The following is a 22,655-nucleotide window of genomic DNA, read 5'->3' as shown; positions in this document are numbered from 1 at the left end:
CTCAGAGCTCCTGGCCTAGGGACCCACCCCTGAGCCCCTCTAAGAAAAAGACGGGGAAGAGTTGAGAGAGAAGAGACCCAGCAGGGAAAGAGTCATGGGGGTGGCGCCTGGTTCTGTGTCAGGATGCCCAGCCAGGGGCCCTGGAGGGAGTGGTGCCATCGCCTGGTCCATGAGGACAGGAGCCTCATTCACTATAAACCAAGTACAGATGTGCCGGGGGTGGGGGGGACAGGGGTGTATCAGGGCCACATTCACCAACCACGCTGGGCCCGCCCTAGAGCCGCCACTCCCAGAGCAGGAGGGGTTAACTTTGCAGCCTCCTGGCAAGATCCCTACCACAGGCGGAGTGCCATCCCACCCCAGCATGGACGCCTGGGTCCAACTCCCTGACACCTGCCCCTCCCACACTGCTGAGAGCTGCTCCCAGGGTAACCAAGCAAAGTCAACAGCAGCCAGGCCACCTGGGGACGGGACCCTGGAGTATCTATTCCCAGCTCTTCCCTGCCCCGCAGTGAAAGGGAGGGCCTTGTCTGCACCTCCATTGATGTCTCCTGTTCTCTAGAGATAGCCGCAGCGTGCCCCTTCTTTCCCCCTCTCCTTGCTCTGACTCTGGCTACCAAAAGTGGCCTTTCCCAGGAGGGATGACACCTGGCCCCCAGGGTGGCAGTGAGGACAGAGCCAAGTAATTCCAGTTTGGAAAATGTGACGTGACCAGGAGTCCCTGTCCCTATTGCTGGCCACTCAGGGATTGTTGCCGGAAAGGTCTTTTGGGTGCGTCTCTCCAGCGTAGCCAGCCCCTGCTACTGTTCTCCTTCTCCACTTTCTCACTTCCACTTCTAATCCCTGTGGGAGTGCCTGGGGTCCATGCACAGAGCTTGGTGTTCAGACCCTTTCTTTTCTCTTGCTCTGTCTTCAGTAGAATGGAGACTGATACCCTGGCTTTCCACTCTCGGACTGAGAGAGTATATGGTGGTCAGGATGAAGTCAGAGAATGTCCCTGTCAGACGCTGACACTGACTCTGGCTAAGCAAGTATGTGTGTGCGCGCGCGCGCAAACACACACACGAGTCAACCACATTCGTGGCGCATCTTCCAGGCAGGCAGGCGCTGGTTAAGGCACAGACACACACCCTCCGCTTAGGCTTTCTCCCTCACACCCAGCCCGAGGCTCCTCCCACTCCCAGCACAGTTCCTCTCGCCCTCCTCCCCAGCTTTTCCTCCTCCAGATCCAAGCCTAAAGGTGAGGATAACATTGGCAGCCAGGAACCCAGGTGCCCTAACTCCTGGAGCTTACTCAAGGCAGGGTGAAAGGGAAGAGATGTTTGAGCCCCGGTCTCAGCAACCCCCCACAATGCCCACTAGTTGAACCAGTTTGCTCCTGCGACCAAAGGACTGTCTGGAGTAGGCAAGGGGAAGTAGAGACTGCTTTGACCTGCAGGCAAAGGCTACGCAAAGGGCAAAGACTGTGGCATCTGCTCTGGCATACCCCTGCCCCATCACTCCAACACTGAGAGAGCACCGGGATAGAGCTCCTGTTGCCTATCCTGGGGAGGTACCAGAGACTGGCCTCCCAGAACCACAGCCTGGCCAGAGAACTCAACCAGTCCCCCCAGATGGCAGATGGGGGAAAGTGCCGTAGAGAAAGGGTGGCATCATGGGCCTGGGACACTGACCGCTTCTGCCAGCTTTGCCTGGCCTCCGGGGGATGGAGCCACGGAAACCCAGCAAATGGGAGGGGCAGAGACCCAAGCGTCCTGGGCCGCTCCGCCCAGTCCCCCTCCCACCCCCGCCCCCCCGCCCCCCAGCCCCAGGGCACCGAGGAGGGAGCCGGGCAGGGGCAGACGGCTGGGGAGGGAGGAGCGAGGGCGGGAGGGGGAGGAGGGAGCCGGGCTGGGAGGGAGGTGGGGGGGTGGGGAGGGAGAAAAAGAAAGAAAATATTTTCCGTGTCCCCGCCTGCAGAGTCAGTGTGCGGTTTGGGAGAAAATGTGTCGGATATTTTGGGGCGGTCACGTGGGCGGGCGGGCTCCGAGAGGCCCCGGGACAGTCCCAGCCTAGAGCCCGTGCACCCCCCTCCAAGAGCCCCCCATTACGGCGAGCCTCTGACACTGCGACGCTCCAACCTCGCGACCGCCGGACGTCGGGACCTCGGGGCTCCGCGGCCTCCCTTCCTCCTCCCTTCTCCACCAGGTGAGTCAGACTGGGAGGCAGTCTCCCCCGCCCCATGCCTGGGTCCTTCAGTGAGGTGGGCTGGGGTGGGGGGGCCGAGGAAGACGCCAGCTCTGTCCCTTCCAGGTTGGTCAGGTTGTCAGAACGGTTTGAGGGGGGCTTCCTGCCCCAACTTGGGGATCAGCCCTGATGTGGGAAAGGATTGGGGAAGATTTGAGACAAGCTGGGCCTGGGCTGGGCTTTATCGCCCCCTCATTTCGGTGAGTAGCAGGAGACAGCGTTTAGGAAAGAGTCTTCAGCCAGGGGTCTTCTAGCCTACTTTTGTGCTTGGAGTGTGAGGGAAGACAGGATTCTTTCCTGTGGGGAAAGACCACTGGTTTCCCTTGGGGCGTCTGAGGGGTAGAGTTTTGGTCCGAGCTGGTCCAAGCTGCTCCTTCCCCAATGGAAGGGCACAGCTTGGACATCAGCCTGGTAAGGAAAGGGTCCCCACCACACTGATCCTGACCCTCTAGGTCCAGGAGTTTGGAGAGACAAGTGGATGGGATAGGAGTCTCTGAAGTGTCCTTGAACCACAGTTCAGGATTCCCTCTCTCATATCCCCAGCTGCGGGTTTAAGTCTTGGCTCCCTCCAGCTAAGGTGGGGGGTTCCTTGGGTGTATTCTTGGAGGGAGCCCAAAAGGAACAAAGGAAGAGCAGGAAGACTGAGCCAGGGACCCAGGAGTTCTAATCTGGAGCTCCATTGACGCTGCCTCTCTCTTTAGCAGTTAACAGCCGAGTCCCCTCAACCTGACCCAATATGTAGGAGGGCATCTCTGCAGGTGGCCAAAGGGTAAGAATGTGCATGGTTGGGGGGAGGGACGGGGAGCCTGAGGAGGGGTCTGCAGGGCAAGAAGCTGAGATGACTGTGCCCCTTTAGGTCCCAGGTCCAGGCAGTTGCAATCCAAGTCATCAAGTCTGAGGCTCCGGCCCTTACCGTCACTCCCCCGATGCTGAGTGGGGGTTGAGGACCATAGGCGGTGTGTCCCATATTCTTATGGCAAGAAGAGAGAAGATAGGGGCAGGGGACTGGGGTAGTGTGCCTGGAGCATGGGTATCCCAAAGACACACACACACACACACACACACACACACACACACGCATGCACACTCTGTGACACACACACTGTGGCTTAGAGCCTGCTAGGCAGCACAGGGCACACACCCCCACCGGGCACACCCCCACCCCTGGCTCAGAAAGCCACCTAACTGGCACCTCCAGTTCCCCCCTCTGCCCCACCCTGCCCGTGCCCTCCGATGCCCACACACATTCCACTGGCATTGCCTGCCTGCCTGCCTCAGGGGAACTGCCCCTCCCTGGGGCCAGTGAGGTGGAGGGAGGGCACCTGGGGATGAGAGGTGGAGACTCAAGGGTCTGGACTCCCCCAAGGGTGGCACAAAGCCAGGGAAACCCGGCCCACTGCTGCCTCCTGGGGAGTAGGCTGGGGGCCCAGGCTAGAGCAGAGGATGCCTGGGTTCTCCGCCCAGGCTGGGGATGGGGTCATGGAAAAAGGTGGTCGTGTTTATATAGAGGGGAGGGGGGCAGTGGGTGGAGAGCGCCGACAAGAGCAGCTTTGTTCCAGGCTCTGGAGCTGGTAGGGCAGTAGGGAGACGCCCCCCCCCACCTCCATCCGGCAGCCCCCTTCATCCATGCCCTCCCTTCAACTCCACCTCAGCTCTAAGAGAAGCAGCTTTGTATGGACCCCTTTCCCCTAGTGAGCCCCCCCTCAGTCTGAGGTAGCATCTTGAGAGGAGAGAAGTGTTCTCCCCCTTCCACAGGTCCCCAAAAGAACTAAGGCCTCTGGGTCCCTAGTTTAGGATTTCCTTTTACTCTCTATACCACTGTTTTCCATTCCTTGGTCCCCTCCTCCATCCAGGACTTAAACTCCCCTTCCCTTCCCAGCCAAGGCAGAGAAACCAAGGCTCAGAAAGGGGATGAATCTCTGTCCCCTTCTTGTCTTCACTCAACTCTCAAGTCTTTTCTCTGAGGCAAACTAGAAGGCAGGCCAGGAAGAGCTGTGCTGTCCTTCACTCCTTACAGCTTCATTCCTCGCTAAGGACCAGGAGGCTGAGGTCTCTCTCTGTGTGACACCCTCCCCCACCAAGTCCTCCTGCCTCCTCTTCAGGTCTCTGTTTCCCATCTATCTATGAGGCCTGGAGCCTTGAGTGGGTCCCCGGTCTAAGTCAGTCTGGGGAAGATGGGGTGGGGGGGCTCTAGTCGCTTCTCACCCTTGGCATTGGAGAGGTTAATCCACCTGGAATGTGGCCCAGCCTGTTGAGCTATGGCCCAGGGGCCTTAGGGGCCCCGGACTCCTGGCTCCACCTGGGCTTAACCAGGGATGAGGGCTTCAGGAAATAGGGAAAGGAAGATGAGAGGGACCCTGGGGGCTTGGAGCTCAGACTTTTAGGGCCTGGGGAGACACTGGACTGAAAAGTCTGAGGCTGCTAAGGATATGGGTGCTACCTAGTGAGGGGCAGGGGCTGCTTCATGCATTAAGACTGAGTGAAGGGTGGTGGTATTGGGGGTCTGAGTTCCTGTAACCTCCATGACAGTTTACCTTCAGGAACTTGAAGGCCAAGGGAGATGAGAAATAGGAGAGAGAGAGAGAGAGAGAGAGAGAGAGAGATAGAGAGAGGAAGGAAGGAGGGAAGGAAGGAAGGAAGGAAGGAAGGAAGGAAGGAAGGAAGGAAGGAAGGAAGGAAGGAAAAGAAAGAAATCAGAGGTACAGAGACTGAAACATATTGACCCTAGAAGGAAAGAGATGCGAAAATATCCCTCAGACCTCTGGGCCTGCCTGCCCTGTGGTCTCTATGTATTTCACTCTCTTTTGATCCTTCTCCACCCTTTTTCGCTTCAGTCCAGTATGGTTCTGGCTGGTAGAGGAGGTACCCAGGCTGGTGTGGCTCTCCTTCTCCAGCCCCTAACTCCCTAGAGAGGTCGGTGGTTCTGGGACTCCTAGGAAAACCAACCTTTCCCTTGTCAGAGCATCTGGAGAGAAACCACCTGCCTAGCCCTAGGATTCCCATTTCCTGTCTCTCTCGGTTTTTTTTTCTCCCACTCCTCTGGACTCAGGTTAAAAATCGCAGGGAGCAGGCTACATTTGAGGGAGGAGAGGATGTGAGGAGGGCTTCTTTGAAGCAGAGGGCTCAGAGAAGAGAGAGAAAAAGAGATGGAGAAGCAAAGTCAGCCGAGGACAAGGAGAGCAGATCTCTGGCATGTACCTAGTTCACAGTGGGGCTCCCATCAACATCTATGGCTTTGAAGGAGAGAGTGCAAGAATGGTTAGGGAGTGAGGGATAACTAGAGACGAGAAAGAATTGGGAGGAGAAACTGGAAGAGGGAGTATTAAGGAAGATAGAAAGAGAAGGAAATGCTAATTAAAAGACAGGTGTGGAGGAAGAGAAGCTACAAAGAGAAATAACATGAAATATAACATTTAGTATGTGCCCTACATTATTCTAAACACTTTACATATGTTAAATTGTTTAACCTTCACAACAACCTTAGGAAGTGGGCCCTGTTATTATTCCCAATTGACAAATGAGGAAACTGAGGCACAGAGTGATTAAGTAACATGCCCAAGGTCCTGCAGCTAGCAAGTGGTGGGGACCAATTTCAAGTAGTCTGACTGCAAAGTCCGTGTTCTTAACCATTGCACTATACTCTCCAAAGAGGTATAGGACCCCAAAGTTACAACAGAGACATGCTTTGCTTTCTCCAGAATGGTAGTTTGAGTCTTGGCTCAAGCTGACCTTAAGCCAGTCACTTAACCTCAGCTTTCTCATCTGTGAAACGGGAATCATAATTCCTACTTCACGGGATTGATGTGAGGGTTAAATTAAGTGTCTAGCCCAGTTGTGGTGCTTAATGGTCACTTGTCAGCTTAGGAGTCCTCTCTACCAGGACTCCTAAAAACTTCATTCACCTTGGAAGCTCAGTTTACACTTGCCTGGGGAGTTTCTCTGAGGCTACCCAAGCATCTGCCCTACCTCTTCCCCTGTGGGGCCTGAGCCAGGACAGTACAAACCCTAGCAGCAGAGGCAAGAGATTTCAACTGAGAGAGGGCCATGGGCTTGGAACGTCAGTAATCATTCTCTCATCCCTCCTTTTCTTCTCTTTCTTCCTAGGACTCTTGGAGATACAGCGGGCCGGCCAGAAAGGGCGGGCACGGAGCCTCCCAGGCCGGGGCATCAGTGGGCATGGGCAGGGGCTGTAGCTGAAGACCTCACCAGCCCACTGCAGACCCAGACCCCAGGGGATTCAGCCTCCCACACCGCAGCTGCCATGGCCACCAATAAGGAGCGACTCTTTGCGGCTGGTGCCCTGGGGCCTGGATCTGGCTACCCAGGGGCTGGCTTCCCCTTCGCCTTCCCAGGGGCACTCAGGGGGTCTCCACCTTTTGAGATGCTGAGCCCTAGCTTCCGAGGCCTGGGCCAGCCTGACCTCCCCAAGGAGATGGCCTCTCTGTGTGAGTCTCATGGATCTTGGGGGATGAGGGCAAGTGGAAACAGGGGGACATTTGGAGGGTGGGCGATATAGAAAATTGGCACCCTAGTTAGGAAGGCAGGCAGGGCGGAGGTTGGAGCTAATAGAGTAGCTGACAAGGGTGGCTAAGAAGGGATTTGGATATGGAGCAAATGGAAGTGTTTGCAAATGAGAATTCTCCTGCCCAAATAGGATGGGAAAATATAATAGCATGCCTAAACTTTGGGGATCTAACATTGTCTCCTGAATAAGTTAATTAGCAGGGGAGAACACCTTTGTAAAGGCAGCAAAGGGGGGTTCTGCTAAAGTCTGAGGCTGCTGCTGGCATGTAGTGGGGGGTGCAGGGAGCCAGGACCGGAAGTGGAGGAGCCTGGGAGGCCAATCAGCTGACGCTGTGATCAAGAGGTGAAATTGTTCTGAATTAGGGGAGGCTGCAAAAAGAGGAATGGAATCTGGTGCCCAAATATGTGTGGGGTCAGGAAACTCTCCTGTTGTTCTGGAAAGGGTAGAAAGTGCTGCAAAGAAGGTGCCTCTTTCACCCAAGGTAATCCAGGGAACTGGAGGGGGTGTTCCAGAAGCATCCTCTATTCTAGCTGTGTGGGTTCTGGACTCCTCCCCTCCTTCTAGGGGCTGGCATAGTGCCCACGTGCTGTGCAGATCCCTACTTGTCCCTCAGGCTTGCCCTGTTTGGGTTAAGCCTTTGTATGCTGACACCATGCAAGCCTTCGGCCTGTCTTCTTTCTTCTGGATCCCCTCTCCTCTCACTTGGTAGTTGTTGTTCCTGACCAGGTCATTAGAGGCGTGGGTGCCCATGAGCTGGAGGGCTGAGATGCTGGGCTTTGTGGGATAAAGTGTCAGTATGTGAGCTGGTATAGAGAAAGCATCACCTGGAAAGAAGGGGAGATGATGAAAGAAGAGACAGAGGGGCAGTTCCAGAGAGACTGAAACAGACACAAGAGGAAAAGACAAAAAAATAAAGACACATCCTTTACAGCTCCACAAGCTTGGAGAGAGAGAGAGAGGTGGGAGAGAAGGGGCTTGCATTTGGGAGGGGGTACTTGGAAGGTGTGTGTGTGTGTGTGTGTGTGTGTGTGTGTGTGTGTGTAAAAGGGTGACTAGATGGGGCTGGCAGCTCTACTGGAAAGAGTGTGCTCATCTGGCGAAGGCGCGTGTCCGTGCGCACGCGCGTGTAGACCATATGCAGTTGTGTGTGCACAGCCTGTCCCTGAGACTATGCTCGGTACAGAATTCCAGTGTGTGCAACAAAGAGTCAGTGTGAGAAGTGAGGCGGGATTTAATAGGGCTGCTGACGGTGTGTCTGGTGTTTGGTGAGCCCTGCCTGTGGCAAGTCTGTAGTCCAACAGGGCTTATTTGGGTGGTGTGCAGGTGAACAGGAGAGCACAAAGCCCCGCTTCTTGGAAACCTCAGCTGGGCTTCCCCTACCTCATTTACACCCCATGAATCTGTCCTGGGGCCTGGGGAGGTGGGAAGGAACCACCTTCCCCACATGAATGTACTTCTTACAGAGGACCATACAGCTCAATACCTTGGGACCTGATTTTCCCTGGTTCTGGGAGAGGCAACTAAAAGAGCAGGAGTAAGGAGGGAGAGAAGAAAGAGATTGGTAGTGGGGAGAATTCTGAGAGTCATAGCCAGAGAGTCATCAGTGAAGTTCTCTTTGTGCCCCTGTGCCCCCAGACACATTGAGATCAAGGTCAGGGTTCAAAGTGAGGTCAAGGTAGGGGAAAGAGTCAAACTGGGCTTTATCCCCAAAGGCTGTCCTGAAGGAGGGGGGCTGAAAGGAGAAATCCAAAGGAGGAGCCAGAACCAGGGCAGGTAGCTAGGGAGGGTGTGGCTGGTGGGGGGCACAGGCCTGGGCAGGGAGGCAGTGGTGGGGTGGGGAGGAGGGGAAGGCTTGGGTCTAGACAACGTGAATGGGAGTGGGGCATGCTGCGCCTAAGGTATTTGGTTGGTGCAAAAGTAACTGCGGTTTTTGCAATGATTTTTAACCTTTTAAACTGCAATTACTTTTGCACCAACCTAATACATGGGGGGGAGGCAGAGGGGAGGAGAAGGGATCCTGGAGTCCGGGAGACCTCTGACAGTGGGAGGTCCGCTGAAGGGTGAAAGAGGGTGGTTTCTTAGTTCTCTGACCCACTGTCTCTTTTTGGCTGGGGCCATCTAATGGAGAGGGATTGGAGGCCAGAGTCCGATGCCAAAGCCACATTCACCTTAAGTCTTTCTATCTCTGTCTGTTGTCTGTGGGAGGGAGGGGAGTCTATGAGGGAGTCTGGAACTTCTCCCTGGGGCTGGCTCCTGGATCCTATGCTGGGTCCCTAGCACCTTGCAGATATCCTGTTGGTAAGGGAAGTCTTGTTTTATCGCTTGGGATTCTCCAGGGGCGTGAAAGGGTGAGACAGGCATCTCAGAATTGTGCGGTGGAGGGGAGAGGGAAGGGGAACATGTGCTGCCGAGGCAAGCACAGGCCTGTGTGCATGGGACAGCAGAGGGGGGTGTGCATGCTCACACATGTGCATGAAACCCTGGTGTCTGTGTCCCTACTGGTGTGTTATATGTTTGCTTTATCAAGACTGCAGGGAACAGAGTGTGATGGGAGGGAAGGGAAGCTTTGCCCTCCTTCCCCTCTTGAGGTGATCTCTGTGGTCCTCAGGACCTAGCCCTTTTTGTCCTCTGAACTTGGTGACAGTGTCCCTGGGGCAAGGATCCCAGACTGTACCACACTAAATCACATGGAGAAACTGAGGGCAGGCTGGCACAGGAAGTAATAGAGTTCTACTTGAAATAAACTGAAAAAGAGAGACTCAGAGACCTAGACAAGATGAGAGAGAGCTATACAGTCGGAAAGGCACAGACACAGAGAGAACCCAGATGCTGGGAGAGGCAAGGAGAACAAGCAGGCTGGTAAGGGTGGCGAGCAGGCTGCAGCGCGGCCTCCTCCAGGAAAAAAACCCCAGCCGACTGCCTCTTTCCCCTCCCCTCCCAGTCTCTCCTGCTCAGGCTCGGGCTCCAGCTCCAGGCCGACACAAACGGGGCTTTGATTGCAACAGGAAACCTCTCTGGCGGGGGGAGCCGGGCAAGCCGCCGCCACTGGGGCCCAGGCTGCACCCCCCTCTCCTGGCCCCCTACCCAGTCCCAGCCCCCATCCTGCCATGCTCCTCACTTCCCTGCCTTGGGCCTCATCCCTCATTCACACCTCTCTATTCCCCCCATTCTTTTGCTGCCTCCTCCTCCAGAGATCCCTCCCATTGCCCTTCAGGTGGGACTCCTGGTAGGACTTACCCTTGGGCCGGGCCTTCTTTGCTTTGAAATGCCCCCTCTTCAGTTTTTTTTGAGGGAAGGTTTTGGAAGAAAAGGCGAATTTAGCATGAGGAATTTAGAGCCAGTTATCCTCAAGCCCCATCCAGAAGGTGGCAGGAAGGGGGGTGAAAGAGGGGTGCTTAGGAGTTAGCTGTCCCTCCCTCCACAGCCCCTCATTGGCCAAACTCAAGCTTGCCAGGGTGGTAAAGGCTCTGAGGGGTGACCATGCAAGACTCCAGTGCTAATGGCCGAGTTAGTGGGGGAGGTGTGTATTTCTCTTTGCCTCTGGGGCCATGCCTTTGTGGGGCTGTTGTTGGGAGGGGTGCGCAGTGGTGGTGGGGATCATAGGGAAGGGGGTGAGTCAGGCAGCAGCCCCCCCTCATACTCCCACCAGGCTGGTGGAGAACATCTGTTTCCCATGAAATGCTAGAAGGCTAATGGGTCTAATTGCTGCAATAAGGGCTGGGGAGACTTTGGGGAAAAGAGGGGGCACTAGATTCCCCCATTCTGTTACCTTCTCCTCAAGGTTGTACAAAGACTGTCTAGAATGGGGGGGTTGGGGTTGATGGGAAAGGTGGGCCTGATACCCCCATACCTGGTCCCTTATAAGGCCCCCTCTGCCTGCAGTGCCTGGGAAGCACACACAAATGGGGTTATGAGGAGTGGGGTGCATCTGGTGAAGAGAAAGGGGGGCTATTGAGGACTCATGACTTCCTGGAGCCCTCCCCCCACTCCTCTTGTGCCCAACTCTCAACCCCCCTCTCTGTGGCCTGGCCATTTCTGGTTCTAATTACCAACCAGGCAGGCCTGACTTAATTGGGACCTTTCAGATTTCAGAGGGGGAAGGGTGGGTGAGTGGGTGGGGACTGACAGCCTGGAGTTGACTAAACAGGGCTCTTTTCCTCTTGTTTTTGGGGTACTCCCCATTTTGCACTTACTTGATTTTTTTTGCTGCTGGTCAGATTCTGATTCAGAAATCTATCACCCTTTTTTCTATTTCGGTAGGGGGATGGCTGGATTAGAAGTGGGGTATCGGGGTTGGGGGCAGGAGAAGTGAGTTCTCGCTGGGTTGGAAAGAGCACTGCATTCCCTCTTTATCCCTGTTTCAAGACCCCCAGTCAGCCTTGCCACCCCGCGCCCTTCGCATCAGCAAGCCAGGCCCTCCTTCCCAGTCCTGCCCCCCCCCTCGGTCCCCGGCAGCCACGCGGGCCCCTCCTCCGAGCCTGCCATCCATCCTTTCCCTCGCCTATTCTGGCACCCCTTCCAGCTCTTTATTCTTCCAAACTGGCGCCCCACTCCTGCAGCACCCCAGTGCGCCCCCCAACCGGTACAACAGATTCTTAGAAAAGCGCGTCCCGCCCTGGCCGGGCCACGGCCGCCAGGCGGGGAAGGGGCTGGGCCGGGCGCCGCTCCCGCTTCCCCGGCGCTCCCCGTGAGAGCGGCGCTGACAGAGCCGGCTGGGCCGGCCCGCCGGGCGGCTGGGCGGGAGGCGGGCGGGGCGCGGAGGAGGGGGCGGTTTCCGGGAGTCGCCGCCGCTGGCGCTGTCCCGGAGCCAGGGTCCCCATTCGGCCCGGCCCGACGAGGGCAAACTCTTGACGTGGCCAAGTCCCCGCCCCCTCACTCCCTTCTTTGCCGGGCGAGGGCGCTCAGTGCCCGGTAGGGGCAACCGAGGGAACAGGGAGGCGGCTCTTGGAGATCTGAAGGGCACTAAGTGTGGCACTGAGAAGAGAGGGGGCGGTTATTGCCAATGGTGGGGATATTTAATGGCTATGAGAACAGTTAATGACCAGACTCGCAGTTATTGCCGAGAGGGGCACTGGCACTTTGGGGCAATTAGCATGCCAGAAGCTCTGGGGGAGGGGAGTTGGCACTCAGCAGGGCAGTTTCGTCTGAGGCGCAGCTGGCGCTGGAGGAACAGTTTGGGGTTGTGGTTTGTGCTCTAAAAGTGAAATTAGGGTCGAGAGAAGGGGCATTGAGAGAGGCAGTGGAGGCGCTTAGGGAGTGTCTGTCGCGGGATGGGGCTTGGGGTACTTGGAGGGAGGCGGCCCGGGACGCGGTGGAGGGAGGACAGCACAGGCTAGGAGGGGTAGACTGCAGGCAGCTCTGGAGGGGGCGGGGGGACTCAGCGACGGCGCTGGCGACTGCCTGGGCGGAGTGGGGCGGGGCCGGGTCAGGAGGAGGTAAGCGCGCCCGGCCACCAGCCCCGAGGGGGGTTCCCGGAGAGTTCATGGCGGGAGCGCGCTCTGGCCCTTCGACCGGGGGCGGGGAGGACGGGAAGGAAGGAGGAGGGTGCGCGCGCTGAGCCGCAGGAATGTACTGTTGAGCTCTGAAGGGCGCGCGCGCGAGGAGGGAGAGGGAGGAGCCAGGCCTGGGAACCAGAGGGTGGAGGTAGTTGAGGTTCCCTGGCTCTGGAGAACTGCCGCGCGCCGGGAACCTCCTGTTCTTCGTTCCCCAGTCATCCTTGACACCCCTGCCTGTATTGACTTGCGTGAAAAAGGGAGTGTTGGGGGAGGGGAAAAACTCGAAAGGCAATGCGTGTGCTTGGTTCCTCCACTCTTTCTCCCATCCCAGGCGCGACTAAGTGTAAATGCGTGCAAAAAGCCTCCTGGTGTGGAGAATGCTTGCAAGCATTCTTGCAAGCCAGGTGTGCTTGCACAAACGTGTTTGCATCTATGATCTTATGTGCGTGCAGATGTGCATGTACACTATTGCGTATTTGCAAATCGTGGTGCCAGCCAAGATAAATGCATGCACGGATGTGTGTCTAAGCAAGCAAGCGCGCCGCGGGACGAATGTGTATATGTGTATGTGTATGCGCTCCACTCCCAGCTCTGCTCATCTTGGTGCCCGGCCCCCTTCACTCTCCAAGCCCCACCCCCCACCCCTCCGGGCCTTGCTTTTACAAAAGGTCTCCCCAGTGCTAGCTGCGGAGGCGCCCAGAGTGAGCCGGACCTCTGCAGAAGCTGCTGCCCCAGCTTTGCGCCCCGCCCAGTCCCTTTCCCCTGCTGGGGATCCCCCTCTTCCCCGCCCACCCCATACCCTCCATGCAGCCCGGCGCCCTATGCTAGCCCTCCCCCTCCCCCCCTCCAGGAGCGGGGCGCCGCTGGGGGAGGAGGGGGAATCGGCCGCGGGTCCTTGGTGTTCCTAGCACCCAGCTTCGCTCCAAGCCGGGTCGCGATGTACGACTGCATGGAGACGTTCGCCCCGGGTCCGCGACGGCTGTACGGCGCGGTCGGGCCCGGGGCCGGCTTGCTGCGCAGAGCCACCGGCAGCTCCTGTTTCGCCGGACTTGAGTCTTTTGCCTGGCCGCAACCCGCCAGTCTGCAATGTAGGTATACGAGTCCGGGGATGGGGTGTGGGGTGCAGGAGAGGCAGTGGCTTACTCTTTCCATGTGTAAAACGTGGAACTGGGGTGCAAGTAGAAATTCTGACTTTCTATGCGAGGGGCGAGTGTGTAGGAAAGAGAGGTACTAGCCCTTTAAACGTGGGGACCTCACTGACTCCTTTGGGTGTGTGCAGTAGTGTTTGGAGTGTGTGTGTGGTTTTTATGGTGGGTGTTTAGCTAGGATCTGTGGTTGATGCTACTCCAGAATTCCTGGGGATAGGTAGAGACCGAGGTGTGTTGGTAGTTTGTGCCCGCAGGTCTGTGGCCCTGGAAGGATATGGAACCCAGGACCGTGGGTGGCGTTTGTAAAGTACATGTGGGAAGTTAGGAGTGTAAAAAATATTATTTGCGTGTGAATTCCAGGAGTGTGCAGCATCTTATCTAGGTGGTGTGGGTGTGGGTGAAGGGGTCTCTCCACTCCGTGGCGCCCTCCGACAACGTTGGCAGGTCGGCATGGCCCTGTGTGGGGATGTTTGTGGCGTGAAGCCGGGAGGGCGTGTGCCCCTGCGTGGCTGCGGGGGCGGATTTGGAAAGTGCTGTGTTTCAGCGTGCATCCTGTGTGTTCTCCGTGCAGGGTGGAAGGGGTGGTGCACACAACCAGGCGAAGGCTGGGCTCTGGCGCCCCCTCCCCCATTTTTAAAAGAAATGTTTGGAAATGTGAATAGGGTTGTGTTCAGAGAGATGACTTTTTCCTATGGCTCCAACACAACTTCAGTAGGAAGCGAAAAGTTTAAAGCAAAGTCTGTGTATGGTTGGGGTTGGCCTGGAGGTAGCAACGGCGGGGAGAGTACGGCTACTAGGTCCCCAAATACCCATCTTCCCCTCTCTGTGAAATGGGAGATGCCAGGTCTGGGGCCCTGGAACCCCTTTCCAGAGCTGTAATAAAAAGCTGGGGACTGAGAGGCAGTAAAAATGAAGTCCAGATGAGAGGCGGCTTTGAAGCCTCGGCCCAAGTGCCTGGCGGGGGTGGGGTGTGGGGAGGAGGCGGGAGGGGAGCCTGGAACCCCCACCCCCAAATTTACCGGGGACTGGGACCGCGCTCATAGACGGGTGCGGACGCTGGGGGACTAGGGGTATGGGGGTACGCTGGGAAGGGCCGGGCGGCAGGCACCAGGGGAGTGCGCCCGCGGGGTCATCGAGCCCCCGCCAACGCGCCTCGCTCCTTGGCACTCCGCAGCGCTGTTTACGAGTTCGACTTTTTTTCTTTCTTCTTTTTTTTTGTCTATTGGTTCCAGGGCAGAATTGCTTAGATTTAACAACCGGGAGACTAGAAGAGGGAGGTGGCAAACAGGAGACCATACTTTGACGTGGGGGGGGGGGGGACACAAGAATGAAAAGTGTGGCATTTAAAGGGCAGAGAAAGCATGGAACTATTGCTTTGCACCAAATTCTTGTGAATTCTTAACCTTCCTCTCCTTGCCCAATAGGATGTAGATTTGGGGCATGTTGGGAGGGGTGTCGAGGTGGAGTGAATCTCCCAGGACGGGTTTTTGTGGGGGTTGGGCAGGGACCCCGGTTTTTCTCAGGCCCATGAAAATCCCTTGTGTTTGGCTCGCAGTATGTTTTTGCATTTCAATTTGGACCAATAATTTTGGCCTCTAGGACGTTGGTGGGCATCATGCCTGCTCCACACACTTTCAGTGAGAGTCCTCTAGTTCTGGGTGTCTAAATCAGGGAAGGCAAGAGGTCCTTTGAGGCGAGGGCCCTGTGGTGTGTGTGTGTGTGTGTGTGTGTGTGTGTGCATGTTTGGCGCTTCTCTGTGTCCTGGTGCTGCGTTGGCAGGCCAGGGTGTTTGTCTGGTAGCAGAGCGGCTGGCTTGCAAATGCGAAGTGGAGCACTATTTGTGTCTGTTTTATGACTTGTGCATCCTCCTCCACAGGGTGGTTGGAGTCAGTGCCCCGATACTGCCTGTGTGTTCTGTGCCTCTGTCTGGTTGTGGTGTAGGAGCCCGTTGGTGATATGTCTACTTTGGTGCCCTGTTGACATGTGAGAGTGTGTGTCTCCGAGGAGGTGTGTGGCAGATTGGGAGTCTGGGCTTCTCAACCCTGGACCTCGCAGCTGGGAGCGTTTACAGCCGGTTATAAAGAGTTTGTTTGAAGCTCCGCTTAGCCTGGCCAGGAATTTCCTCAATTTCAGCAATTTGGGCTTTAAAAGGAGAAAAACCCTGAGCCCACCCCCTCCCCAGCAGGGGCCCCAGCCTAGCCCGGGAGCTGCATCATGAAGGTGGGGGCTCTGTCTGAGAAGGGGATCTGAGCTGAGTTCACCCAATTCACCTTCTTGCTCCCTTTGCCCACTGGGCTGCACCTTAGGGTTCAGGGGGTGGGGGTGTGCAAGAGGGTGCCGAGAAGGGGTGACAGTGCCACTTAGAAGGGAAAAGCTGCCCCTGGGCCTGTTTCCCTGCAGTCCCCAGTCTTATAGTTGGCTGGCACTGCCCCATGCCAGTCTGACCACACCCAGGCCCTTTCGAAAGAGAGGAAATGAAGCAGCGCTCTGCGGGCAGGGAGGGTGTCAGCAGTCAGCACCACCCAGCGCAGTGTCTTAGGGTAGCACATGTACCCTCAGAGGATACCAGGAAGGGTCTAGAAAGGCATTCCAACGCGGCCCGTGTCTCAGTCCCAGCCCCTCCAGGAGTCTCCTGCCCTCAATCAGAATTGATTCCAGGCACCCTACTTTTCTCCACTCCTCTTTCTCCTTTTTCCTTTGGGGACTCTCCCTCCAACAGGATTCTTATGTTAATTGAGTGTCTGCCTGTGTTTGGGGGGCGGGAGGGCTTCCCTCCTGTGGGGTGGGTGGAGCTAGCTGGGACAGGCTTCCTGGGCCTGCCTTCTGCCCTTCTGGGGCATGGGGCGACTTCTGACCAGGTGGGCTGCAGCGGTTAAAAAGAAGAAGATGTTCCTGAGGTGGGTGAGTGGGACACTCCTTAGGGAGGGTCTGAGGGTTTTGCATGGCTCGGGCCCTCCAGCTTGGGGGAACAGGTCCTACAGGTTGAATCATTTACAGATTTTTCCAGCCTCTGAAGATCAACCACACACCCAAAAAAACGTTTACTTAGCAGCTTGCTGAACAAAGGGTGTCCTCCTCACATACTCTGTGTGACGTGGGCTGAGACCCCTTTGGAGCTGCAAGTGGGTATTTGTGGGGAAGCTTAGGAGTGAAGACAGGCCCAGAGAAGGTCCAGCAACAGCTCCCCTCCCCCAACAGCCCTGTTTACCCAGTGTCACCTGACTTCTCGGTTTGCTATACCCCCAACAGCATCTAGACCTGAGAATCTAAGCAAATACCTCAGCCTCCTCTTTCCCAACCTCTGTGCCTCTCAGGCCACTCAGATCTAGTCAGAAGATTTGAGAGCCTTGGCTCCACTGTCAACTGGCAGTGTGGCATTGGGCTGCTTACTTCCCTCTCTTGACCTCAGTTCCTTCAGATGTAAAATAAGGCTGTTACATAGCCTCTAACCTACTTTCTTGATACCTGTGTCCCATTTGCTCCACTGTCTCAATGGTTTCTGGGGAAAAGGACGTTGGCGGTTATTTGGTAGGCAGTACGAGAGGGAAAAGAGAGGATTATCTACCCTGTACTGCTGGAGAGAAAATGAGGTCCTGTTCTACCTACTGGGTATCCCAGCAGGTCATTTAGCAAGGTGCCAGCTACAGGTGGCCTGTAAATGCCTATCACCCCCAGATCTATTGCCTCATGTGGAGGAGGATAGTAGGAGGCAGATTATCTGACAAGGATCAATCAGTGTGATAGGGTGTGATTAAAGAGTTCAGAGCCATGGGCCATAACCCCTTCACCTACCTACTTTATAACTGGGGAAACTGAGGCCCAGAGAAGTTAACTTCCAGATGGAGAATTGAACAGTGTCATGTAAGCTTTGGGCTGGCGTTATTGTTGGGGAGATGGCCAGACTAGGAGGTGCAGTAATCGTGGTTGTTTGGGGGTTTCTGGGAAATGTTTACTATGGGGCTGTCTGTGGTTTTGGGGACTTTAAATCATTGTGGTGGTGACCGTGTTGTCATTACTGAGCAGGAGGAAGAAGTGGGAATGGGTGTGTGTGTATGATGAGGTTGCCTGGAGATCTCAAGGGTCCTTCTCCCCCAACTCTCATATCACACTGCTTGCCCCCCAGCGGTGGAGACACAGAGCACTAGCTCGGAGGAGATGGTGCCCAGCTCGCCCTCGCCCCCACCACCTCCTCGGGTCTACAAGCCGTGCTTCGTGTGCAATGACAAGTCCTCTGGCTACCACTATGGGGTCAGCTCTTGTGAAGGCTGCAAGGTGTGTATGTGGTGGGGTGGATGCGTTGGGCACCTGGAGTTACCTGGTGAGATCAGAGACCAGGGGTGAGACGCTGTGTGTGAGTGGGTATCCCTCTGAGGGGGGAGGGGCCTGCTTTGCACATAGCTGGTTAATAGATTGGGTCAGGCCTGGGCAACCTGCAAGGCCCGATGTTCCCAGCATCCTGCTTCACTGACACTCCACTCCCCCCATCCCCAACTCCAGGGCTTCTTCCGACGCAGCATCCAGAAGAACATGGTGTACACATGTCATCGGGACAAAAACTGTATCATCAACAAGGTGACCCGGAACCGCTGCCAGTACTGCCGGCTACAGAAGTGCTTCGAAGTGGGCATGTCCAAGGAAGGTAGGCCTCTAGCCCTGGCCTGGGCAGGAGCTCTCCTGTCCTAGCCTGTGGTTGCCACCCTCTTCCCATAGGCTACCCCTACTTCCCTGACCTCTGAGATCTAGCTTGCTTCCTCCCTGGCCAGTCCTATTTGATTAGTGACATTCACCTAGGAAACCCCCGCCATTCTCCCATCTCAGGGCTTAATTAACCCTTCCTCTGAATGAGTGAATGGGGGTTACCATTCTCACGTTCCCATTTCTTGGAGAAGTGAGAGGAGGGCTTGCAGTCCCTTCCCTCCCCTGTTCCCAGGCCTGAGCCTGTGGTGGATCTGGGGTGCCCCCGCCCTGCACCATTGTGCTGCCAAGGCTATAAGTGGATATCCTGCTGCCTGCATATCCTGCCCCCCCTCCCCCCCAGCTCCTCCAGGGTGACAGGAAGGGCAGGATGGAGCCGAATGGCCTGGGGAGGGAGAAGGGGCTGTAGGCCCTGGGTGGGGTTAGGGAGAGCCAGCTTGGAGATGGGAGCTAATGTAGGAGATAGGGAAACTGAGGCACTGACTAGGGTCTCAGGGTGAATAGATGTTCATGATAAGGACTGAGCATTAAATTAGGGCAAGAGGAGATATCCAGAGGGAGTTTCTGAGGGTCCTGACTTACTCCTTGCACCTCCACCCCCAAGCTGTGCGGAATGACCGGAACAAGAAGAAGAAAGAGGTGAAAGAAGAAGGGTCGCTTGACAACTATGAGCTGAGCCCCCAGTTAGAAGAACTCATCACCAAGGTCAGCAAAGCCCATCAGGAGACCTTCCCTTCACTCTGCCAGCTGGGCAAATACACCACGGTGAGGAGTGGGCAGGGGACTGTTTACTTTGGGGAATGGGTCGGGGTTGTGTTGGAGCCCCTGGTCTGGTGCTGAGGATAAGGAGGGCATCAGAATGCCGAGGGGAGTGCTTTTGGGGTGTCGGCAGAAAGAAGACAGCTTGCAGGACAGGCCTTAGCTTGCATGCTCACCTGCCCTCCCTGCAGAACTCCAGTGCAGACCACCGCGTGCAGCTGGATCTGGGGCTGTGGGACAAGTTCAGTGAGCTGGCCACCAAGTGCATCATCAAGATTGTGGAGTTTGCCAAGCGGCTGCCCGGCTTTACAGGGCTCAGCATCGCTGACCAGATCACTCTGCTCAAGGCTGCCTGTCTGGACATCCTGGTAAGTTCATAACCCTCTCTCTTCTGCCACAGCCTGACCCTCCTATGGGACCAAGGAGTTGGTACACACAAAGATTTCATTCTCTCTCCTTCCCCCTCCAATCTAGGACTCCCCAGATCGCCTCTAAACTCAAGCCCTTTTTGTCTTAACCCCTGCCCCTAAAACCTGATCCTATCCTTCTGACACCCTGCCTCCTTCGGACTTCTCTTCCTTCCCCAAGCTTCAGATGCCCCTCCTCTCGCCTTCCTACCCGTGTGCGTCATGTGGCCCTCCTTTTGGACCTAACCTCTTCACTGTCATGTGCACCTCATTCCCTCTTTATCCTCACCCCATATTTGCCCCTCTCTAGAGACAGCACTAACCCTACCCCCGCACCCCCAGATGCTGCGGATCTGCACAAGGTATACCCCGGAGCAGGACACCATGACCTTCTCCGACGGGCTGACCCTGAACCGGACACAGATGCACAACGCTGGCTTCGGGCCCCTCACAGACCTTGTCTTCGCCTTTGCTGGGCAGCTCCTGCCACTGGAGATGGATGACACAGAGACCGGGCTGCTCAGTGCCATCTGCCTCATCTGCGGAGGTGCGACGGCGCCCCCTGGTGTCTCCTTGGGTCCCTTTCCCACCACACCTCACACCTGACCTCTGACCAGGCTGGAGACCTTAGTCCGTCCCCTTGGGATTGTTCTGTCTGGCCTCATCCACAGACTTCTTAGATCCAATGCAGGCTCCCTGCAGCCTGGAACATAGGACAAAAAGGGGTAGAGCCGGGGGGCCGAGGAGACCCCAGATACTGCTGCTGAGATAGGTGTCTGGGCAGGAGTGATTTACCAGAACAAATCTCTTACTGAAGGGGAGAAGGTACAGGGCTTGGACCAGGGGAGACAGCCTGGGTGGGGCTCAGGGACAATAGGCAAGGGGCTGATGGGACAAAGTTTGGGGTCTAGAGGCCCCTACAGCAGGGCCAGTTGGGGATGAGCCACTTGTCACTGGCTGCCCCACCTCTTCCTTTCTCACTCCACTGTGCTGTCCACACAGACCGCATGGACCTGGAGGAACCGGAAAAAGTGGACAAGCTGCAAGAGCCACTGCTGGAAGCCCTGAGGCTATATGCTCGGCGGCGGCGGCCCAGCCAGCCCTACATGTTTCCCAGGATGCTCATGAAGATCACTGACCTCCGGGGCATCAGCACTAAGGGTTAGTCACGAGTGAGCCTCCCCTCTCTCTGCCCAGAGGTGCTGGACAGGTAGAGACAAGAACAGAATGGGTGAGAACCAGGCAGTCTACGCTGGAATCTAGCTCTGTCACATGCTAGTGGGGAGACTTTGGGCAAATTCCTTTATTTTTTGTGCCTTGTTCTGTTTGTAAACTGAACTAGACTTCTACTTACCTCATAAATTATTGAGAGGACTAAATGAGTTAACACACAATGAGCTTAGAACTGCGCTGAATTAAAATTTCAGTTCCTCAGTTTCAGTAGCTACGTGTGGCTACGCCTACTATATTGGGTAGAGCAGATATTTCCATCGTTGCAGAAAAATTCTACAGGACAGTGCTGGTTTAGAAGGATGCCTGGCAGATAGTGTTTGATAAATAGTAGGTGGTATTACAAGTGTTATTCAGAACAGGCTTAGGGACAACTGACAAGCTGTGGGCATTAGAGGGTGGGGTGCCTGGGGAATGGTGTGATCTTTGAGAAGATAGCCTGAAAGAATGGGACGAATTGCAGCAGCTTGGCAGAGAAGACAGGTAGAGGCTCTAGGCAGAGGAGTGGACCCCAGCAACCCTAAATTAGGGAGAGGGTGACCTGGGGCAGAGAGGTGGCAGGCCTGGGCTGGGAGCCCCCAGAGGGGAGTAGCAGGGCAGTTGAGAGAAGTTAGGTAGGTGGCCTCAAGGGACATGTGCCTCTGTTGCCCTGAAACTCTGCCCCTCTGTTGCAGGAGCAGAGAGGGCCATTACCCTGAAGATGGAGATTCCAGGCCCAATGCCTCCCCTGATCCGAGAGATGCTGGAGAATCCTGAAATGTTTGAGGACGACTCCTCGCAGACTGGTCCCCACCCTAAGGCCCCGAGCGAGGATGAAGTTCCTGGGGGTCAGAGTAAAGGAGGCCGAAGCCCCCAGCCTGACCAGGGCCCCTGACTTCCCGATGTGGGGTTGGGGTTCCAGGCAGCAGACTGACCATCGCCCAGACACCACCAGTGACTGGGGGAGGACCTGCTCTGCCCTCTCCCCACTCCTTCCAGCGAGCTCCTTGTTTTTGCCAAAGTTTCCAGGGGTGCCTCTGTGTTCATCCCCTTCCTGCTCTAACCGACTCCCTCTCCAGTCTTGGGGGCCTGCCCTGCTCCCACTAGAGAGGGCAGAGGGGTGAGCCTGGGTTTAGACTCTAAAATCTCAGCACTGGCCCTCAGACACCAGGGTCCAGGCTCCCCCAGGCAGGAGGAAGACCCTGCCATTCCACAGCCTCTTCCTCTGCCAGGTGCTTAGGCCTCTGGGAGCAAACAGGAACACTAGAGACCAAAAGGGGGGCATAGGGGGCGGGCTGAGCCCACCCTCTTGCCGTTGCCCTTGGTGCCTCATGCTGCGTAATGCACCTGCCGGGTGCACGCTGCCCTCTGTGCCCCATCCTTGTTCCAGACTGGGGGTGGGGGGCAGGCTGTGCCCTGCATTTCTGTGGGGGGCCAGAGGGTGAAAGGGACAGACGCAGGTCCATTCTGCACCTCTTTGCTTGGGCCCAAAGTTTACCTTGTGCCCTCCGTTATAAGCCCCAGCCCTGTCATGTGCCTTGGGCTCCCTCTGCCCCCCATCTCAGCCACCGGGGCAGGGACCCTCCTACACTACAGAGGGGCCAGGGGACCCCTCTCCCCCTAGTGCCTTCCCCCCTGGCCCTCAGAGCAGCTTGGCCCAGGGAGAGGGGGGTGGGTGCTGCTTAGCTGATCCTGCCCTGACCCAGAGGAAGCCTCTATTTATTTATTAGCTTTTGTTTACACCCTGGAATTGACCCCTTCCTGTAGGGGTCTTGGGAGGGGGAGCCCAGGGCCCCTGTGACCCCTCCCTTCTTCCTTCAATCCCCAGTTTGTATTTAGTTGCCAAATAAGATTCCCACTGGCTCCCCTTTTTCTCTGGGGGGTCAGGGTGCTGTCCCTCCCCTCTGTTTACATCTCCCCTCCACCCCGCTGTATCGCATATTGCTGAGTTTTCTATTTTTGCAAAATAAAGTGATGGAAACTCATGGGATGTGGCTCCTTTGAGGAGGAGGAGACTGCATTGGGGGAAAGGACCAGCTGACCTGGACAGCGCCTGGGTGAGGAGGGGAGCTCCTAATCTACTGGATTTTGCAGCTTTCTCAGGGGAACCAAGGAAATAGAATGTAATGTGTCTGGATGAGGGGTTGGTAGGGTGGGGGGAAAGGGAGACCACAGGGCCCACCCTGAGTGT

General features: G+C 56.3%; 1 protein-coding gene across 4 annotated transcripts; it reads left to right on the top strand.

The window, feature by feature from the left end:
- Positions 1-1,867: 1,867 nt before the first annotated feature.
- On the top strand, positions 1,868-22,449 carry RARG (retinoic acid receptor gamma). Of its 4 annotated transcripts, none has more exons than XM_019724483.3 (10): positions 1,868-2,187; positions 2,928-2,995; positions 6,331-6,671; positions 17,518-17,666; positions 17,892-18,033; positions 18,694-18,854; positions 19,040-19,216; positions 19,598-19,802; positions 20,258-20,416; positions 21,160-22,449. In XM_019724483.3, exons 3-10 carry the CDS (start codon positions 6,488-6,490, stop codon positions 21,357-21,359), a joined length of 1,377 nt encoding a protein of 458 aa, XP_019580042.1. In that variant the 5' UTR covers positions 1,868-2,187; positions 2,928-2,995; positions 6,331-6,487; the 3' UTR covers positions 21,360-22,449. The 4 variants fall into 4 exon arrangements, with proteins under 4 accessions (XP_019580042.1, XP_019580043.1, XP_074181736.1 ...); XM_019724484.3 differs by having other exon boundaries at positions 2,110-2,187; positions 2,931-2,995; positions 21,160-21,495; XM_074325635.2 differs by lacking the exons at positions 1,868-2,187; positions 2,928-2,995; positions 6,331-6,671 and adding an exon at positions 13,137-13,334 and having other exon boundaries at positions 21,160-21,495.
- The last annotated feature ends 206 nt before the right edge of the window (positions 22,450-22,655 follow it).

This window comes from Rhinolophus sinicus, chromosome 1 (assembly GCF_057876585.1).
Source record: "Rhinolophus sinicus isolate RSI-liver-muscle chromosome 1, RSI-T2T, whole genome shotgun sequence".
Classification (NCBI taxonomy): domain Eukaryota; kingdom Metazoa; phylum Chordata; class Mammalia; order Chiroptera; family Rhinolophidae; genus Rhinolophus; species Rhinolophus sinicus.
Note: the sequence above shows the minus strand (reverse complement) of the source record. Positions and strands in the feature narration are given on the sequence as shown.

Bases quoted from the DNA above. Each gene is read 5' to 3' on its own strand.
- RARG (XM_019724483.3), top strand. From the start codon at position 6,488: ATGGCCACCAATAAGGAGCGACTCTTTGCGGCTGGTGCCCTGGGGCCT. The intron at 18,034-18,693 runs GTAGGCCTCTAG...TCCACCCCCAAG, and splicing joins AGTGGGCATGTCCAAGGAAG to CTGTGCGGAATGACCGGAAC. The intron at 19,803-20,257 runs GTGCGACGGCGC...CTGTCCACACAG, and splicing joins CATCTGCCTCATCTGCGGAG to ACCGCATGGACCTGGAGGAA.